The sequence below is a fragment of the Drosophila rhopaloa genome, unplaced genomic scaffold (genome assembly GCF_018152115.1).
Source record: "Drosophila rhopaloa isolate 14029-0021.01 unplaced genomic scaffold, ASM1815211v1 contig_2, whole genome shotgun sequence".
NCBI classification, from domain to species: Eukaryota; Metazoa; Arthropoda; class Insecta; order Diptera; family Drosophilidae; genus Drosophila; species Drosophila rhopaloa.
Window position 1 is genome coordinate 13,763,414 of NW_025335083.1, and position 13,476 is coordinate 13,776,889.

Consider the following 13,476-nt stretch of genomic DNA (forward strand, 5'->3'; position numbering starts at 1 on the left):
TCTACTTCTGACGATGAGGATGCAACAGCATTGACATCTTTGCTTGTCCGTTGACTTTGACAGCTGTTAAAGCTTTAATTGCCACTATAAACATGATTGATACCGAAAACTTTGTCCTTGTTTGGCTTGTGTATAAACATCTTGCTTTGTTTTCCTTTTTTTGCTGTTTTTTTTTGCACAAACGAGTTTAATTAAACCTCCATATGGTATATATTCTGGGGGCGATTACCGAAGAGTTGCGAGTGGGCGGTCAGGGATTCTATATTTAGACCACGCTGATTAGGAACAGCAGTAGCAGCGACAGCGAAAAACGTCAGCACAAAGGCGTCCCTGATGTAAATATCACAAGCCAATATTGGACAAAACTGTGTGACAAAGTTTGCTCAATTCTTTTTCCACTCCTGTTGTTATGGGCCGTGGATTATTGATAGATATGGCTAACTTCCCTTGTATTGGCCAGCTTCTGTAACGGCGATAGATAAACGCTTGACGTCGGCCAGTCGATGTAAATCTTGTTACCAACTGGATGAAAATTTAACCCGTGCCGATTACATCTGACAGACAAGGAACAAAGGATACTTTATCTAGCTATCAGCTTCCTATCGATACAGAATTTGGTCTATTTAAAAAAATTTTTTTTTTTCTAGTTTACATAATACCTATTGCACTCCCCGAAAGAGAAAAACAATGAAATCAAACACTATGAAACTTTCGGCTCATAGCAAGCGAAGTATTTGATTGTCACATAAATCTCTAGATGCCCAGTTTATTTTTGAGTTTTGCACGTAGATTCCAGTTCCTAGAATCATATTTAGTGATAGAACACATAAAAACTGTAGTATAATCACCAAAAAAAATCGAAAATATGCCCAACTTTAATGGGGCTATTATAGTGCACACGCTTCAGTTGCTGAATTCGCCGGCTACACTGCGTGAAATCGTGGTTACCATAGCTAAAAATACAGAATTGTCGCAGGATGAACTGAAAATCCCTGTGAAACAAACCCTTGAGATGGGACAGCGTTTGGGATTCCTGCAGAAACTTGATGGTAAGACATTGCAATAAATTTATATTTAAAATAAAACAAATCACTCATTCGAAAGGTCGCTATTTTCTGGTTCCCATGACCTTCGTCACACTGATGACTGAGATGAACGCCATGGACAAGGAAGAGATTTTAGAGAAGCCGAAGACAGCTAAAAACAAAAAGAAGTTGGTGCAGAAAAGCCCCATAGTGTCGGAGGTAGAGAAAAAAACCAGTAAGAAGTCGGTCAAGTCAGCGGAACCTCTAGGAAACCTAATCCCAACTGAAAAAGTTCAAAAGATGGACACTACCAGTTCATCAAACATCATAAAAAAAATGCCAAGTATGCTGATTAAGTCAAAGCGTTTTAAGTAGCCAAGATCACAGAACAGGAGAACTCGTCACACATAAATCGCATATTGTCATTTGCGATTAATAGAAACGTGAAAAAATTGTCTGTTCTGTTCTATAAATATTTGGCCGTAATACGCGAAAGTATAAAATTCTTTATATAATCAACATACGTATTTTAACAATTGAATGGTGGTTATAGCAATATTAATATGATAAATATATCATTTTTAAAACATTATAAATAGTAATTTTTAAGAACATAAAATTAATATTTTAATGTTAATTTATTTTCTTAATTTTAATAGTTTTTTGGCTTAATTGTTTAAAATACCAATTTTCTATCGGGAATATTCCAATAAACTTTGTGTCTCCTAATTCCCCTGGCAAATAAGATGCCTTTGAAAAATGATTGCTCATTTACGCAAGTTGACAAATGTCTCAATTAGTGGAGGACGAATTCTCAAATGGAATATATATTTGGGAAAGTGGGAGGCAATGAGACGCCCGACAATGTCGCGTCGCTTCCTATTCAATTTGAAAACCAAATGAAGCGTCTGCTCCGCCAAGTGACAATTTGCTCTGTGCATTGAATTTACCATATGGTTGGATACCCACCAAAGACGCCCTACGCAATCTGCACCACCACCCCTCGAGGAGTCACCCACCAGCCACAAGGACAGAACCCCTTTAATATTCCAAAAAAGCTTCATTACACTCAACGAATTTATTGAAAATTACTAATTAATATATTCTTACAAAAAAACTTAGTTGAAGGGAAACATTTAACATAACTTTTGGGCTATAAAGTATTTATTCTTGCTCTGGCATATTACACTGTATGATGATTTTGGAAATCATTATTAATTTTTTGTACTTTAAATTTGTGTTTTGATTTCAAATTTTTTCTGTACTTTTCAATTTCGTTCTCGCTGTTTTTCTTTGACCTTTGCGATGACGTCGTACCGGACCGGCGTCGCTTACCTCAAAGAGAGAGCAATGTAAACAGAGAAAGAGAAAGGCGGAGAAAGGAAGAGAGAGAGATAGGCAGTGAGTTTGAGAGAGGTGCCGTAAAAAGCCTGGTGAATAGACAGAGTCGTGAAAAACGAATTCTACACGAAGAGTGCAACAAATGTTTGGAAGACAACTTCGGGCCAACAAGGTAAATGTTAAGGCGTACACGGTGGTTGAGTGGGTGAGCTCGTCAATGGGTGGTTTTAGCGGGTGGTTGGGTGGGTTCAGTGGGTGGTTGCTTTTGGGCCCGTGACGCGTGGGCAGCGACAAAAGCGAGTGAATTTATGTCTTGCCCTTTTTTTCGGCATACTGGCATACAGAGCACAGCGAATTATTTGAGTGTGCCGATGTACAAAATGTGTTCCTGAAAGTAGGTTTTTTTTAGGGTGCACCGATAAAAGCTAAGTTTAATCCTTAAACTTAGGGATTCATATAAGGAAAACCAGTTTTTTTCTTAGGCAAAAACACAATGCAAAATCCCCACTTTTACCAGCTCTACCCCCAATATTCATTACCACAGAAAAAATGTAATTTATTTTAAATTTAGTAGATATGCCTTACATTTCATTTTATAAAGTTAATTTTTAATGTTGTTTTTTTTTTTAGCTATTTCGAAAGTCTTGTTTTTTTTTATTTCTAAACAAATTAAACCACCCTAATGCTGCAATATCCCTTGTAAGAGACCTTGTTCGAGATGAGCGCGTGGCCAGACAACGAAATGTCAAAGCAGCCTGCTTATTTTTTGTCCGTATTTGCTGATGTATCCCTAAATGTGTGTGCGATTTTTGGTTTAGCTTTTTGGCATATGGTCGCTTTGGGAAACCGGTAAGAGGGGCATACGTACATCACCCCATGTTGTTGTTCGGTGGAAAAGCTGTTTCGCTTTTTTTTCTCTTTTTACTCGAGGTTTTCTAGTTAAATGTTTTGCAACACCGCATCGCATTTCCATGATTAGCAGATAAACATATGTTAAATTGCTAACTTTGCGGGAGTGGGCTGGATAAGTTTGAAGGGGCTCTAGGGAAGTCGATGGTATATGTGGGGCACTACGACTTTTATTAAGCTTTTAAGAGGACTAGCAGAGAAATTTTTGTTTAGGATGCAACAGCTGTTGGGTAAGGTTCAGAAATTGTTCAGGAAAGTGTGTTGGATGAAAATAACATTTCAAATTCACAATACATTTTCATTTTATTCCAAGCCGTGGACACCAAATAATTTATTAAAAATATTAACAAAATAACGTTGTCACTAATTACAGTCCTTTTATCTTATCATACTCATTCCTATACCTCAAATATTGTCATTCCATTCGCTCAGAATGTTTCGCAAGCCCTTAATTCAACTTTAATGAACCAAATTATAATTGCAAATAAATTATCTCATTTAAGACGCAGACAATTTCGCACTTTTGGCTTTTAGTAGCTCTGAAACTCGGAAAACGGCGTCAAGGCCAATTAGAAAACTTTGTCCAAACATCTCACTACCAAAAGGGGCGAAACTAAGACTTATCTCCTGGATCTGTAACAGCCCATTTCGCCTTCGGCAAACCCTCTTCTGGGCGACGAACTAAAGCATATGCCAAAGTAAAAAGCTTACCAAAGTCAAACTCGATTAAAAATGCATAAATGCAATTAAAAGCAAATGGAAATCGAACGAAACTCGCAAAAGCTGCGAGCGAAAAACGCCTTGGGATGGAAAGGCAAGAGAGATTACACTTAGGAAAATATGTTTTTTGGAAGAAAGCACAATTTCTTATTTTAAAAGATTAACTTAAAATATGTTGGGCCTAGGAATAATTAAATTTTACGAATTAAATGCTTACAAATGCGAAAAATATCTAAGCCATATATTAACTAAGTAAGCGAGTATGATGTAAGTAAGTGTACAGAAAAACCTAATAATATTATAATAAAATTTACAGACTCAACACTCATTTATCTTAAAATATTTGTAAACCTACTAACAACAGAATATCGAAAATATAAATTTTCAATATTCAAGCAAATATATATTGTTTGAGTTTTAGCCTAGTTTACGCTCAGTACACCAAAGCAAAAATTGTTAAAGATATAAAGACGCAGACGTGCAGCAGAGGAGTGAAGAGAAAGGGGCGGGTAGGGAGTGGTGAAGGTGGACGGTGGGTGCTGTGAGGTGAGACACTCAAAAGGCGCGACAAGTGTCGGCTGAGCTTTGTTTGGCGGAAAGAGAGCAGCGAAATGCGAAGAGCAAAAAGCGCGAAGCCAAAATCCAAATACGACCAAAGATAGTAAATCGCAATGTTTATGCCGTGATTTTAAAGAATTTTATTAATCTTAAAAAATCTTTTAATTCAAAAGTAAGAGTAGCTCTAAATAAAACTCAAAACTTAATGACAACATAATGATTCTCACTATTCTTTTACAAAGCAAAACTTTTTGTTTGAATATTGATCAATCAGAAAAATTTGTAAGCAAAGAAATGTTAAAATAAAATTTCGGTATTGATAAGCCGATTTCTTATACATCAAACATATAGTTATATTTTAAGTATAATCATGCTCATTAACAAAATTATTTTCCATTTTATGACTTTTAGTGGAATTTATGAATTCATGTTTTTCCAACAAACAGGGACCCGCATGAACACAGTAACAGTAAAGGAAGCCCTGACCATGCAGTTGCGTCAATGGGTGGGAAGGAGTGAGTGCGGAATGGGAAAACGAATATTAGAGAGAGAGAGAGAGAGAAAAAGCGAGAGAGGCACTGGTTGAGTTGGTTTTGCTGACTGCACTTGTTTTGCCATCATTGTTATTGTTGCTTGCAACGTTTTGCTGCCACTTGGCCGCAAAAGCAACAAAAACAAACGCACACTAATACATGTGCGAGGTATTGCCAATTCACCCACATATACACAGACAACATTTTGCCCGCCGCTATAGTAGGTGTGTGTGTATGCTAACATATTGTAATCATTTTTTCATATTTCTCAATGAAAAAACCGACTCCAAAAACCGTTAAAATAATCCAAAAGCGTAACATACCTATTGTAATTTTAAAAATAGTGAAGAATATACAAATTAGTATGTGAAATAATGCAACATATGCTAACACACACACACACTAATATCAACTTACAAGTATGCAAGTAATTTTGCCTTTGATTTGCTTTTGTTTTCTATTTATTTATTTGTTGCTTTTTGGTTTTATTTTTTACTGCACTTATACAAAAACACACGCGTACGCTCAAAACCCGAAAAGCAGCCAAAATTGTGTTGTTTTGGGTTTCACTGCATTACATTATTTTATATTTTCTTTAAAATGCGTAACAAGTATTTTTTTTAACGAATAACGCGAATGTAACAAAACAACGGTAAACGATCAAAGGTTAATAACGACGATTTTTGCAGACGAAAAACCTGCGACGAAATAGCCATTTGATGGGAAAAAACTAACTATTGTACTTGCCGAATTTGGTTTTTAATGCTCGCTAGCTTTTCTGATTTCCGATGCGAACGCGCGCGCTGCGAAGACATATTCAAACCGAGTCGGAGAAGCCCTCTATATAGATTCTCTCTGGCGGTTGAAAACATTTTAAATTGAGTGAGTGGAAAAACGGCTGATTCGGTCGGCTTTTCTCTCTCACGCCTCCAAAAGCTTTGCGCCCACAACTCTTGAGCGCTCTTCATAACGCTCTTTTTTCACTGGCTGCTAACGGTAATTACTTCGAAAATGTTAGCAAAGAGCCTAGCGCAATATTGTAAATTTTTTGTAGAAAGAAAACCATTCTGGAATTTACTTCGACTTAAAACTCGAAGCATATTTCCATGCTTCATAAATATAAAAATTAAATTTTGAAATTTAAAAAAAAATACAAAATATAGGATTATTGAAACATCTTCCTTACGATGTACCAAATTAATCATTCCATTCATTATCGCTAATCTTGTAATGGTAAAAAAAACATTTATTTTGAATTGCATACAAAGAAATTGGAAAATCATATTAGAATGCATTCCAATTGTAAATTAGCTTTGAAAATATTTCTATATTTTGAGTTTACTAAACCATTTTTTGTTGTGCATAAGAGTGCATATCTTTCTCTCCCAACCTCTTCGGCTCGAAAATTCTTCAGCTGAGTGGGCGTCAAAGTCTCTGCCACCCACAGGAACTCCTGAAATTGAGTGGTTTAATGGTTGGAGTCCATGCTACGTAAGTTATTTAAGAAAATAATTTACATGGCACAAAGATCATTTATTGCTGCACCCATTGTTTTAAGAACTATATTTTCAATGTACAACATTAGTATCAATGAAATTCGGTAATGGATTTATAAAAATGACTGAATTTAGAAGAAATTAATAAATATTTTATTTTTAAGCGGAATTTAAATTATCTGAAACTCATAAATTTTAAAAACCGATACATAATAAATTTAAAACCGAAATTATTTTCTATTTAAATAAAATATTCAAGACAATGTGTAAAATCAAGTCGACGTCAGTTGCGCCGTATTTGGTTCTGCCGATGCCTCTGCTCGGGAAATCGCGTGGGAGAGCGATGGAAGTTTCGATGAAATGGAAGGAGACAGAGCGCATAGGAGAGCGAGTGGGTGGCAGTGAGTGCCTCCATATTGAGCGCTTTCCCGAACCTACAACCTGTATGAAGACGATGGCTCTAAACTCGCAAGCTAAAGCTTTTTGCGGGTGGAAATTGTTGACGGCAGACATCCAAAACAGCTGTTCACAAAAAAAAATAGATTTGTGGATTATATGTATGTATATTGCCCTACTGAGTTTGAAAAGTTTGCAAATAAAGTTTGCAAATTATTTTTACTACATAAAATGGTTAAACTTAAAGCTTTATTTAAAAATATTTTAGATAACTAAGTGATAATATTTATCAAAAACGGCTTATTTATAAAAATATAAAATTGTGATTGCCACAAAATTGAAACATATTTAAACAAACCAATTAAAATATATAAACTTTATTCGATACTTTTGCACAAATATTTGGAGACGTTATCTAAAATTTTTTTTTTACTGGTTATTGCACTTTGCGAGGTCAGTCTCAGAGAAACCCAACTCAGGTTTTCAAAATGGAAATACCCAAAAAATGTATACATATACATATGTATATATACAAATCGTTCTTATCAATAATATTGGGAGGGCTCTTCGAACATCGTTGATTATGCCTGAATTTAGTACTCTCAAAACATTCGAGTTGGTTAGTTCTAAATATTTGCTATGCTCAAGTCCCGGATACTTATTTTTTGCGCGATTATCGCTTGCCACCTGGCATCTGGATCCGTCATCTCGGATTTAAGTAGCACCAGACGTCCAGCTCTATCTCAGTATCAAATAGACCATCTTGAAGAAATCTGTTTTAAGGCGTTTAACATGATGCTGGATCAGTCGATTAACAGTAAGACCGTCAAAGAAGAAACCCAATTGCCCCTGGAACAGGAGACTCCTAAGAAGGTCATCCCGCCCAATTTCAAACAGATTGGAACGAATTTCTACTACGTCGAGAAGAGCCAAACTGTAAATTGGTACGCTGCACAAAACACCTGCCTTCAAATGGGCGGCCACCTCGCGAGCATAAATACAAAAGAAGAACTCAATGCCCTCGCTGACAATATAAGGGGTTACTGGGTTGATATTAACAGTCTGGCCAAAGAGAAGGAATACATATCTTCAACTACCGGCGCTCGGTCAGCCTTTTTGGAGTGGCAATCGGGATATCCCCAGTACGAAACAGATTATCGCTGCATATTCATATCCGCGAATAAGATGTATAACCAACCTTGTTCAAGTAGCTATTATTTTATTTGCCAAGCTTAATGCCATGTATAAAAGAAACAAATTTAAATCATTTGATTGAAAGAACATTATTGGCCTTTTTTTATAGAAAACAAGACATCGAAAACAATAAATGAAAATATTTTGAACAATTTGTATTTACTAAGCGCCATTGAAATCCGTAGAGCTAATCTTTCATTTGTTAAAGAATCTTTTGATCAATATAATTTCCCTCGTCGACTTGTAGCAGAAATGATCTCAGCTCCTAGGTGGGTATTGGCAAAATATTTTGGCGTAAAGAGGTCCATGTTCAAAGGATAACAATTACAAAAAAATGGCTAAAAAACGCTTAAATTAATCAGATTCGACTGGCAAGAAATTAGTTTTTTATTTTTAACTTGTATTTTATTTAAGATGTCAACAACAAAATTGCATGACATTGTAAAAAGCATTAGCTTGGAGCGCAACCAGTCTGGTTTGTGTCATTGATAAAAGCGGTTAAAGTTTTATATTGCTTATGAAACTTTTTAAGATTTTTAAGCAAGATTTGTAAAAACACAGACGTATATAACTTTTTGTTGATAAATTTCTGTGAAACATTTATTTTTTCCTTCTATTTTAAATTTTGTCAAAGTCCTGATGGGATTTTGAATATATTTTATTTAATATCAATATATGTTTGTGGAAGTTGCTAGATTTCATCACTCTAATTTGTTTGGAATTTATGCCCCAACTTTGCAGAATTTTTTGGATGTCTTGCGCAGCCTCAGCCACCACTCAAAGTCGTTCTTGATAAATTTGGCTTTAACAGCACGTTCACGCTGCTGGACAAATTTGTCGCGATCGCGCAGCCAAATGCGGGCGTATTCCCAGCCAATGAGACACGCCATCGATACCGGAGTGCACTGTAAAAATATTAATAAAATTAAATATATTAAGGGTGACATATAAGGACATAATGAGCAATTATGAAATATACATGAACATCTCTAGATTTGTTGCCTACTTAAATGGGCATCCACCTAAAATCCTTTGTAAAGGATGAATATTAGATGCTCTCTAAGAAACACCTTTTATGCGACCATGAGCCAAAAATATTGTTTGGCATTGATTTGATTTATTAATCTATAAGGGCGTTCATAACTAGCCTTATTCCTTATGAATTATATTTTGACATTCCCCGTAAATCACCTCTAGTTCGCAAGATGGCACAAAGCGTTCCCGTTTTCCCGCCTCGGTCGTGAGATTGTCCTTGGGCTTACAAAGCCGAGCTCGAGACCATTCTTTGGTCTGCTTGTTCATTTCATCAGCAAGTTTTCTATTTCTATTGCACTAAAAATTAGCTGAGCCCAAAATAAAGTAACTTAAGATTTGGAAACACTCATATCTGAATGCGAGAAATTTTCGTATCCCGAGCTGAAATATGTTTGAAGGAAAAGGCTTTACGGGTATGTGAAAATATTTTAGAAAGAAAATAATATATTTTATTTAATGATTGGTTTGCATTTTTGATTTGTAATCCCCTAAATTAGGTTTTAAACATATTCAATCTATTAAATCATATCTAATTTTTCGAATGTGGTGGTCAGTGTATGTCTTTACCAAACCCCGAAACTTCTTCAACGGGCAATAAAAATAATATAAAAATGGAAACCGCACAGAAAAAACTTGGTAAAATTCCCCTCACCGAAGGACAAACACTGAAATGTTTCGAAGGCGTTTCCTTCTACCAACAAAATCAACAACAACATTTCCAGGACCAAGAAAAAGAAGAAGCAGCTTAAATAAGAGGCAGAAATTGAACCTGGAACTGAAAGACAAAGGGCAAAGAAGTATAACAAACTTTAAGTCAATACACCTACACAAAATACAAGAACCGGGCGAAAAAAATGAAATAAAATTAAATAGAAGAAGAAAAACTCGCCACTTTTCCCCGCCCCACTAGCCGAATAATAGAAGAAGCAGCACAAGAAAAACAAAACACGGCGACAGGCCAACAATTTGAGGTGGGCGTTTTTGGAGAGTGGGGTTGGCTTGGGGTCACATCGGTTCTTTATAAGGGATGCCAAAAACCCCTAAAAATACTTTAAAAAAATAAAACAATTCTGAACAAATTAATTTCAATCAATTTCTAAAAACCAAAATTTACATTGGAACAATCTATATCTTTTTCCGTTTCTAACATGCATTTTTAACAAGATCAAATAACAAAAACCAAAAGAAACTTTTTCCGTTAATAATAATTTAAAAAAAAAAAATTGTAAGATCCATTTTTATTGCCGGTGTAGATGGTACGACCAAACGTAAATCAAACAAAAATAAAACAAAGCAAAACAAATAAAATAAACAAAACTACGCAAAAGTAGCAGACGACGAATACGAATATAGGATGATGATGAAGCAAACAAGGAGCAGCGCAAACAAGTTGAGCCAAAATAATTAATCAATTATATAGCTCGTCGAATGCCCTTTTCTGACTTAATTCAACAACAAACCAATTGTTATAAAAAGTTACCACCTTTAATAAATAAATATTATTTAAATAATTACTTGCATTACAGGATTTTTGATCATGAAGCATGAGCTTCCAAAAAAAAGTTTTTCTTAATTTTCAAAAAAAATATTTTTTTTTGTACGGTTTTAAAATATATCTAGAATATTTTTTTTAAATTGTTGTAACAAAAAAAACAGCCAAAATGTAGGGTATAAGTTTGCCAACCGAAAGAGAGAGTGGAACCAGAAGTAGAAGGAGAATAAGTAACGGCTCAGTAAACGAAGAAAGCCAAGAGAACCAAAAAAAACAAAAACAAAGACAAATAGAAATACAGAACATGATGATGATGTTAATTTTGATGATGATAATGATGAAACAAACGAAGCATTTTCCGTTTTCTAAAACAAACATTTGCAAATGTTCTCAACAAACTTTTTATTTGGCCAAAAAAATGAGGGAAACAGAAGCCAGACAGCTGTGGGTGGTTTGGGTGGCAAAGTGGGTGGGTGGTTAGGGGGTGGTTGGGTGCCGTAGTGGGGGGAAGTTTCGAGCAAGCAAACACACAATTACAGTTTCAGTTGTGTTTGTCTCTCCGTTGCCTGTGCGCACTGCAAACAAAACTTCCTATTTTAACCCACCTCTTCCCCCTGGTGTGCAGTGCTGTCTCACTCACTCTCACACCACTTACCACATTTTCTCCTTTCTCTTTCCCCACCTTTGGCTGTCCACAGCTCACGTGCAATTGTATGCGTAAATAAGCATTTTACTATACAACACAAACTGTTTCTTGTCCTTGTCATTGTTTTTGTTGTTTTTTACCCCGTAGCTTGGAATTTTCTTTGGGTATAATCGTCTTATAAATGATCTTGTAATAAACTATTCTCAATCAGACAAATACTTTCGATTTTAGCTTGTATGTATTTTTTCAAAACTAGACATTAATTTATTAAACTAATCTAAACATTTTATGAGATAGTAGCTAATAACATTTGGAAATATCTTTTGAAATTATACAATATAAATAGGCAATCTTTTTAAGAAATTCGAACAAAAAATTACAATTAAGTAAATTCGAGCGGATTAACCGTTTTAATAATAGAATTTCACAAGGAATTTTATGAACTTAAAAATTGTATCATTATTTTTAACATTAGTAAATCATTCCGAATCCGAGGTATTGGATATTCGAAAAACGGGATTATTTCGCTTCTTACTTGGTTTTAGTGCTATTTGTTTATTTCAGTGGGTGGCAAAGGGGGTGGGCGACTTTAGCTGGGCGACTGTCAAACCCCATCCCCTCGAACCCCCGCCCTTCGACGCTTCCTCTTCTTGTTGAGCTTTTTTGTTGTTGTTTCAGTGCTCATTAGTCGCATTCGCATTGGCTCCTTGTTGTGTTTGCCCCTGTCTATGTGTTTGCATTTGTTTGTTTTAAAATTTTATTGTATTTCATTCAGTTGCTGCCTCGTTTTGTTTCATTCCCTTGCTGTTGGCCTTCCTGACTTCGTTTGCTTTTAACCCCATATCGCCCCCAAGGACCATTTGCCCACCTACTTTTGTTTTTTCGAGGCTGAAAAATACTGGAGACGTAAGCATTTTCACTCATTTATCGGTGTCTATATAATGATCATGAGAAGGACAAAATTATTATTATTCTAATACGGTAGTATACAATTATTGTAAATTGTAAGGTTCTACTCACAATGCGCTTTGCTGCATTTATAGTACTCCAGAAGAAATTTGTAGGAAGAAATGAGTTTAAGGAATGCGCATCGGATTTTGACTATATCACTCATACGCACAGTTGCCTTCGGTCAGAAAATTCATTCTAACTGACTATACGCGTTGTACAAAGGTATATACTCAGTACTATACTCAGTACTACATCGCAAAGTTTAGCTTTGTTTTGCTCACTTTTCAATTACATTTCAAGGCATTTCAGCGCGACGACAGCCATGAAAAAGTGCAGCGAAATATTCGACATATTCCAGATGAGCAACTACTATGACAACAACCATAAAAATAAAATCAACGACCAAAGCCAAGAACTAAGAACTACAACATAAGCAGACAGATACATTTTCTACCCATCCACCCAACCGCCCACAAAAAACTCACGTGTTGCCGACGTTGGTTGGCCAACACCAAAAAAAAATGCTTAATTAATTAATTTTTTGCATTCGCTTGTTTGATTTCTGCTTGACTTTTTCGGTGTTTCCCTTTTTTTCAGATATTTTTCATTTTGGTTTTGTTTTTGGCATAGCTGCGTTGGCGTTTTTGTTACCGCTGCGGGAGTGTTTATATGTCATTGTTATTGTTAACAGCTGTACTTTTGAAAATTTACAGCAGTAAAAGCACAAAAAATAAAACAACTTGCACATAAAAAACAACGTAGGAAAACAAAACAACCAAATAGAGCCAACACGAACAACAACTACAGGAGTAGCAGAAAACAATTTTTGCTGAATGCACACGAAAAATCAACGAAAGCGAAAGACCTAACCAAAACGAAGCGATGCACAGCAAATAAGAATATCAGATGTCAAAAAAAATTCTAAAATATTTAAGATTCTTTTGTTTTAATCGTGGAGATCCTAAAGTATTAAATTTGTAACATATTCCTTTCCCTAAAACACAAAATTTTCTAACTTATAAAAATATTTTATGAGAAATCGATTTAGCTTGAATTTCAAAGCTAAACTGGTTTTAATTTCGCAATGATCGTTATTTCCTAACTTCTTTTGGTATTCTGTAGAATAAATTAAAGTTTTAATGTTTTGGATGTTCCATAGCTTTGTTCGATATAGTTATGA

General features: G+C 35.3%; 4 protein-coding genes across 4 annotated transcripts in view; 2 read left to right on the forward strand and 2 right to left on the reverse strand.

Moving 5' to 3' along the window:
* Positions 1-5,866, reverse strand: part of LOC108044465 (fibronectin type-III domain-containing protein 3A) — a 131,646-nt gene extending 125,780 nt beyond the window's left edge. The window contains exon 1 of the mRNA XM_044459442.1: positions 5,504-5,866. The gene's annotated coding sequence lies outside the window, so the exon portion shown is untranslated. The remainder of the gene's footprint in view (positions 1-5,503) is intronic.
* On the forward strand, positions 752-1,544 carry LOC108044466. The gene is made up of 2 exons (XM_017123483.2): positions 752-1,049; positions 1,105-1,544. The coding sequence occupies exons 1-2, from the start codon at positions 866-868 to the stop codon at positions 1,398-1,400; spliced, it is 480 nt and encodes a 159-aa protein (XP_016978972.1). The 5' UTR covers positions 752-865; the 3' UTR covers positions 1,401-1,544.
* Positions 5,867-7,770: 1,904 nt separating the features above from the next.
* On the forward strand, positions 7,771-8,441 carry LOC108040732 (C-type lectin 37Db-like). Its single transcript, XM_044460420.1, has 2 exons — positions 7,771-8,165; positions 8,420-8,441. The coding sequence occupies exons 1-2, from the start codon at positions 7,771-7,773 to the stop codon at positions 8,439-8,441; spliced, it is 417 nt and encodes a 138-aa protein (XP_044316355.1).
* Positions 8,442-8,822: 381 nt separating this feature from the next.
* LOC123037699 lies at positions 8,823-9,596 on the reverse strand. Its single transcript, XM_044459447.1, has 2 exons — positions 9,364-9,596; positions 8,823-9,077 (listed from the first exon to the last, which is right to left on the reverse strand). Exons 1-2 carry the CDS (start codon positions 9,472-9,474, stop codon positions 8,895-8,897), a joined length of 294 nt encoding a protein of 97 aa, XP_044315382.1. The 5' UTR covers positions 9,475-9,596; the 3' UTR covers positions 8,823-8,894.
* Positions 9,597-13,476: the final 3,880 nt, after the last annotated feature.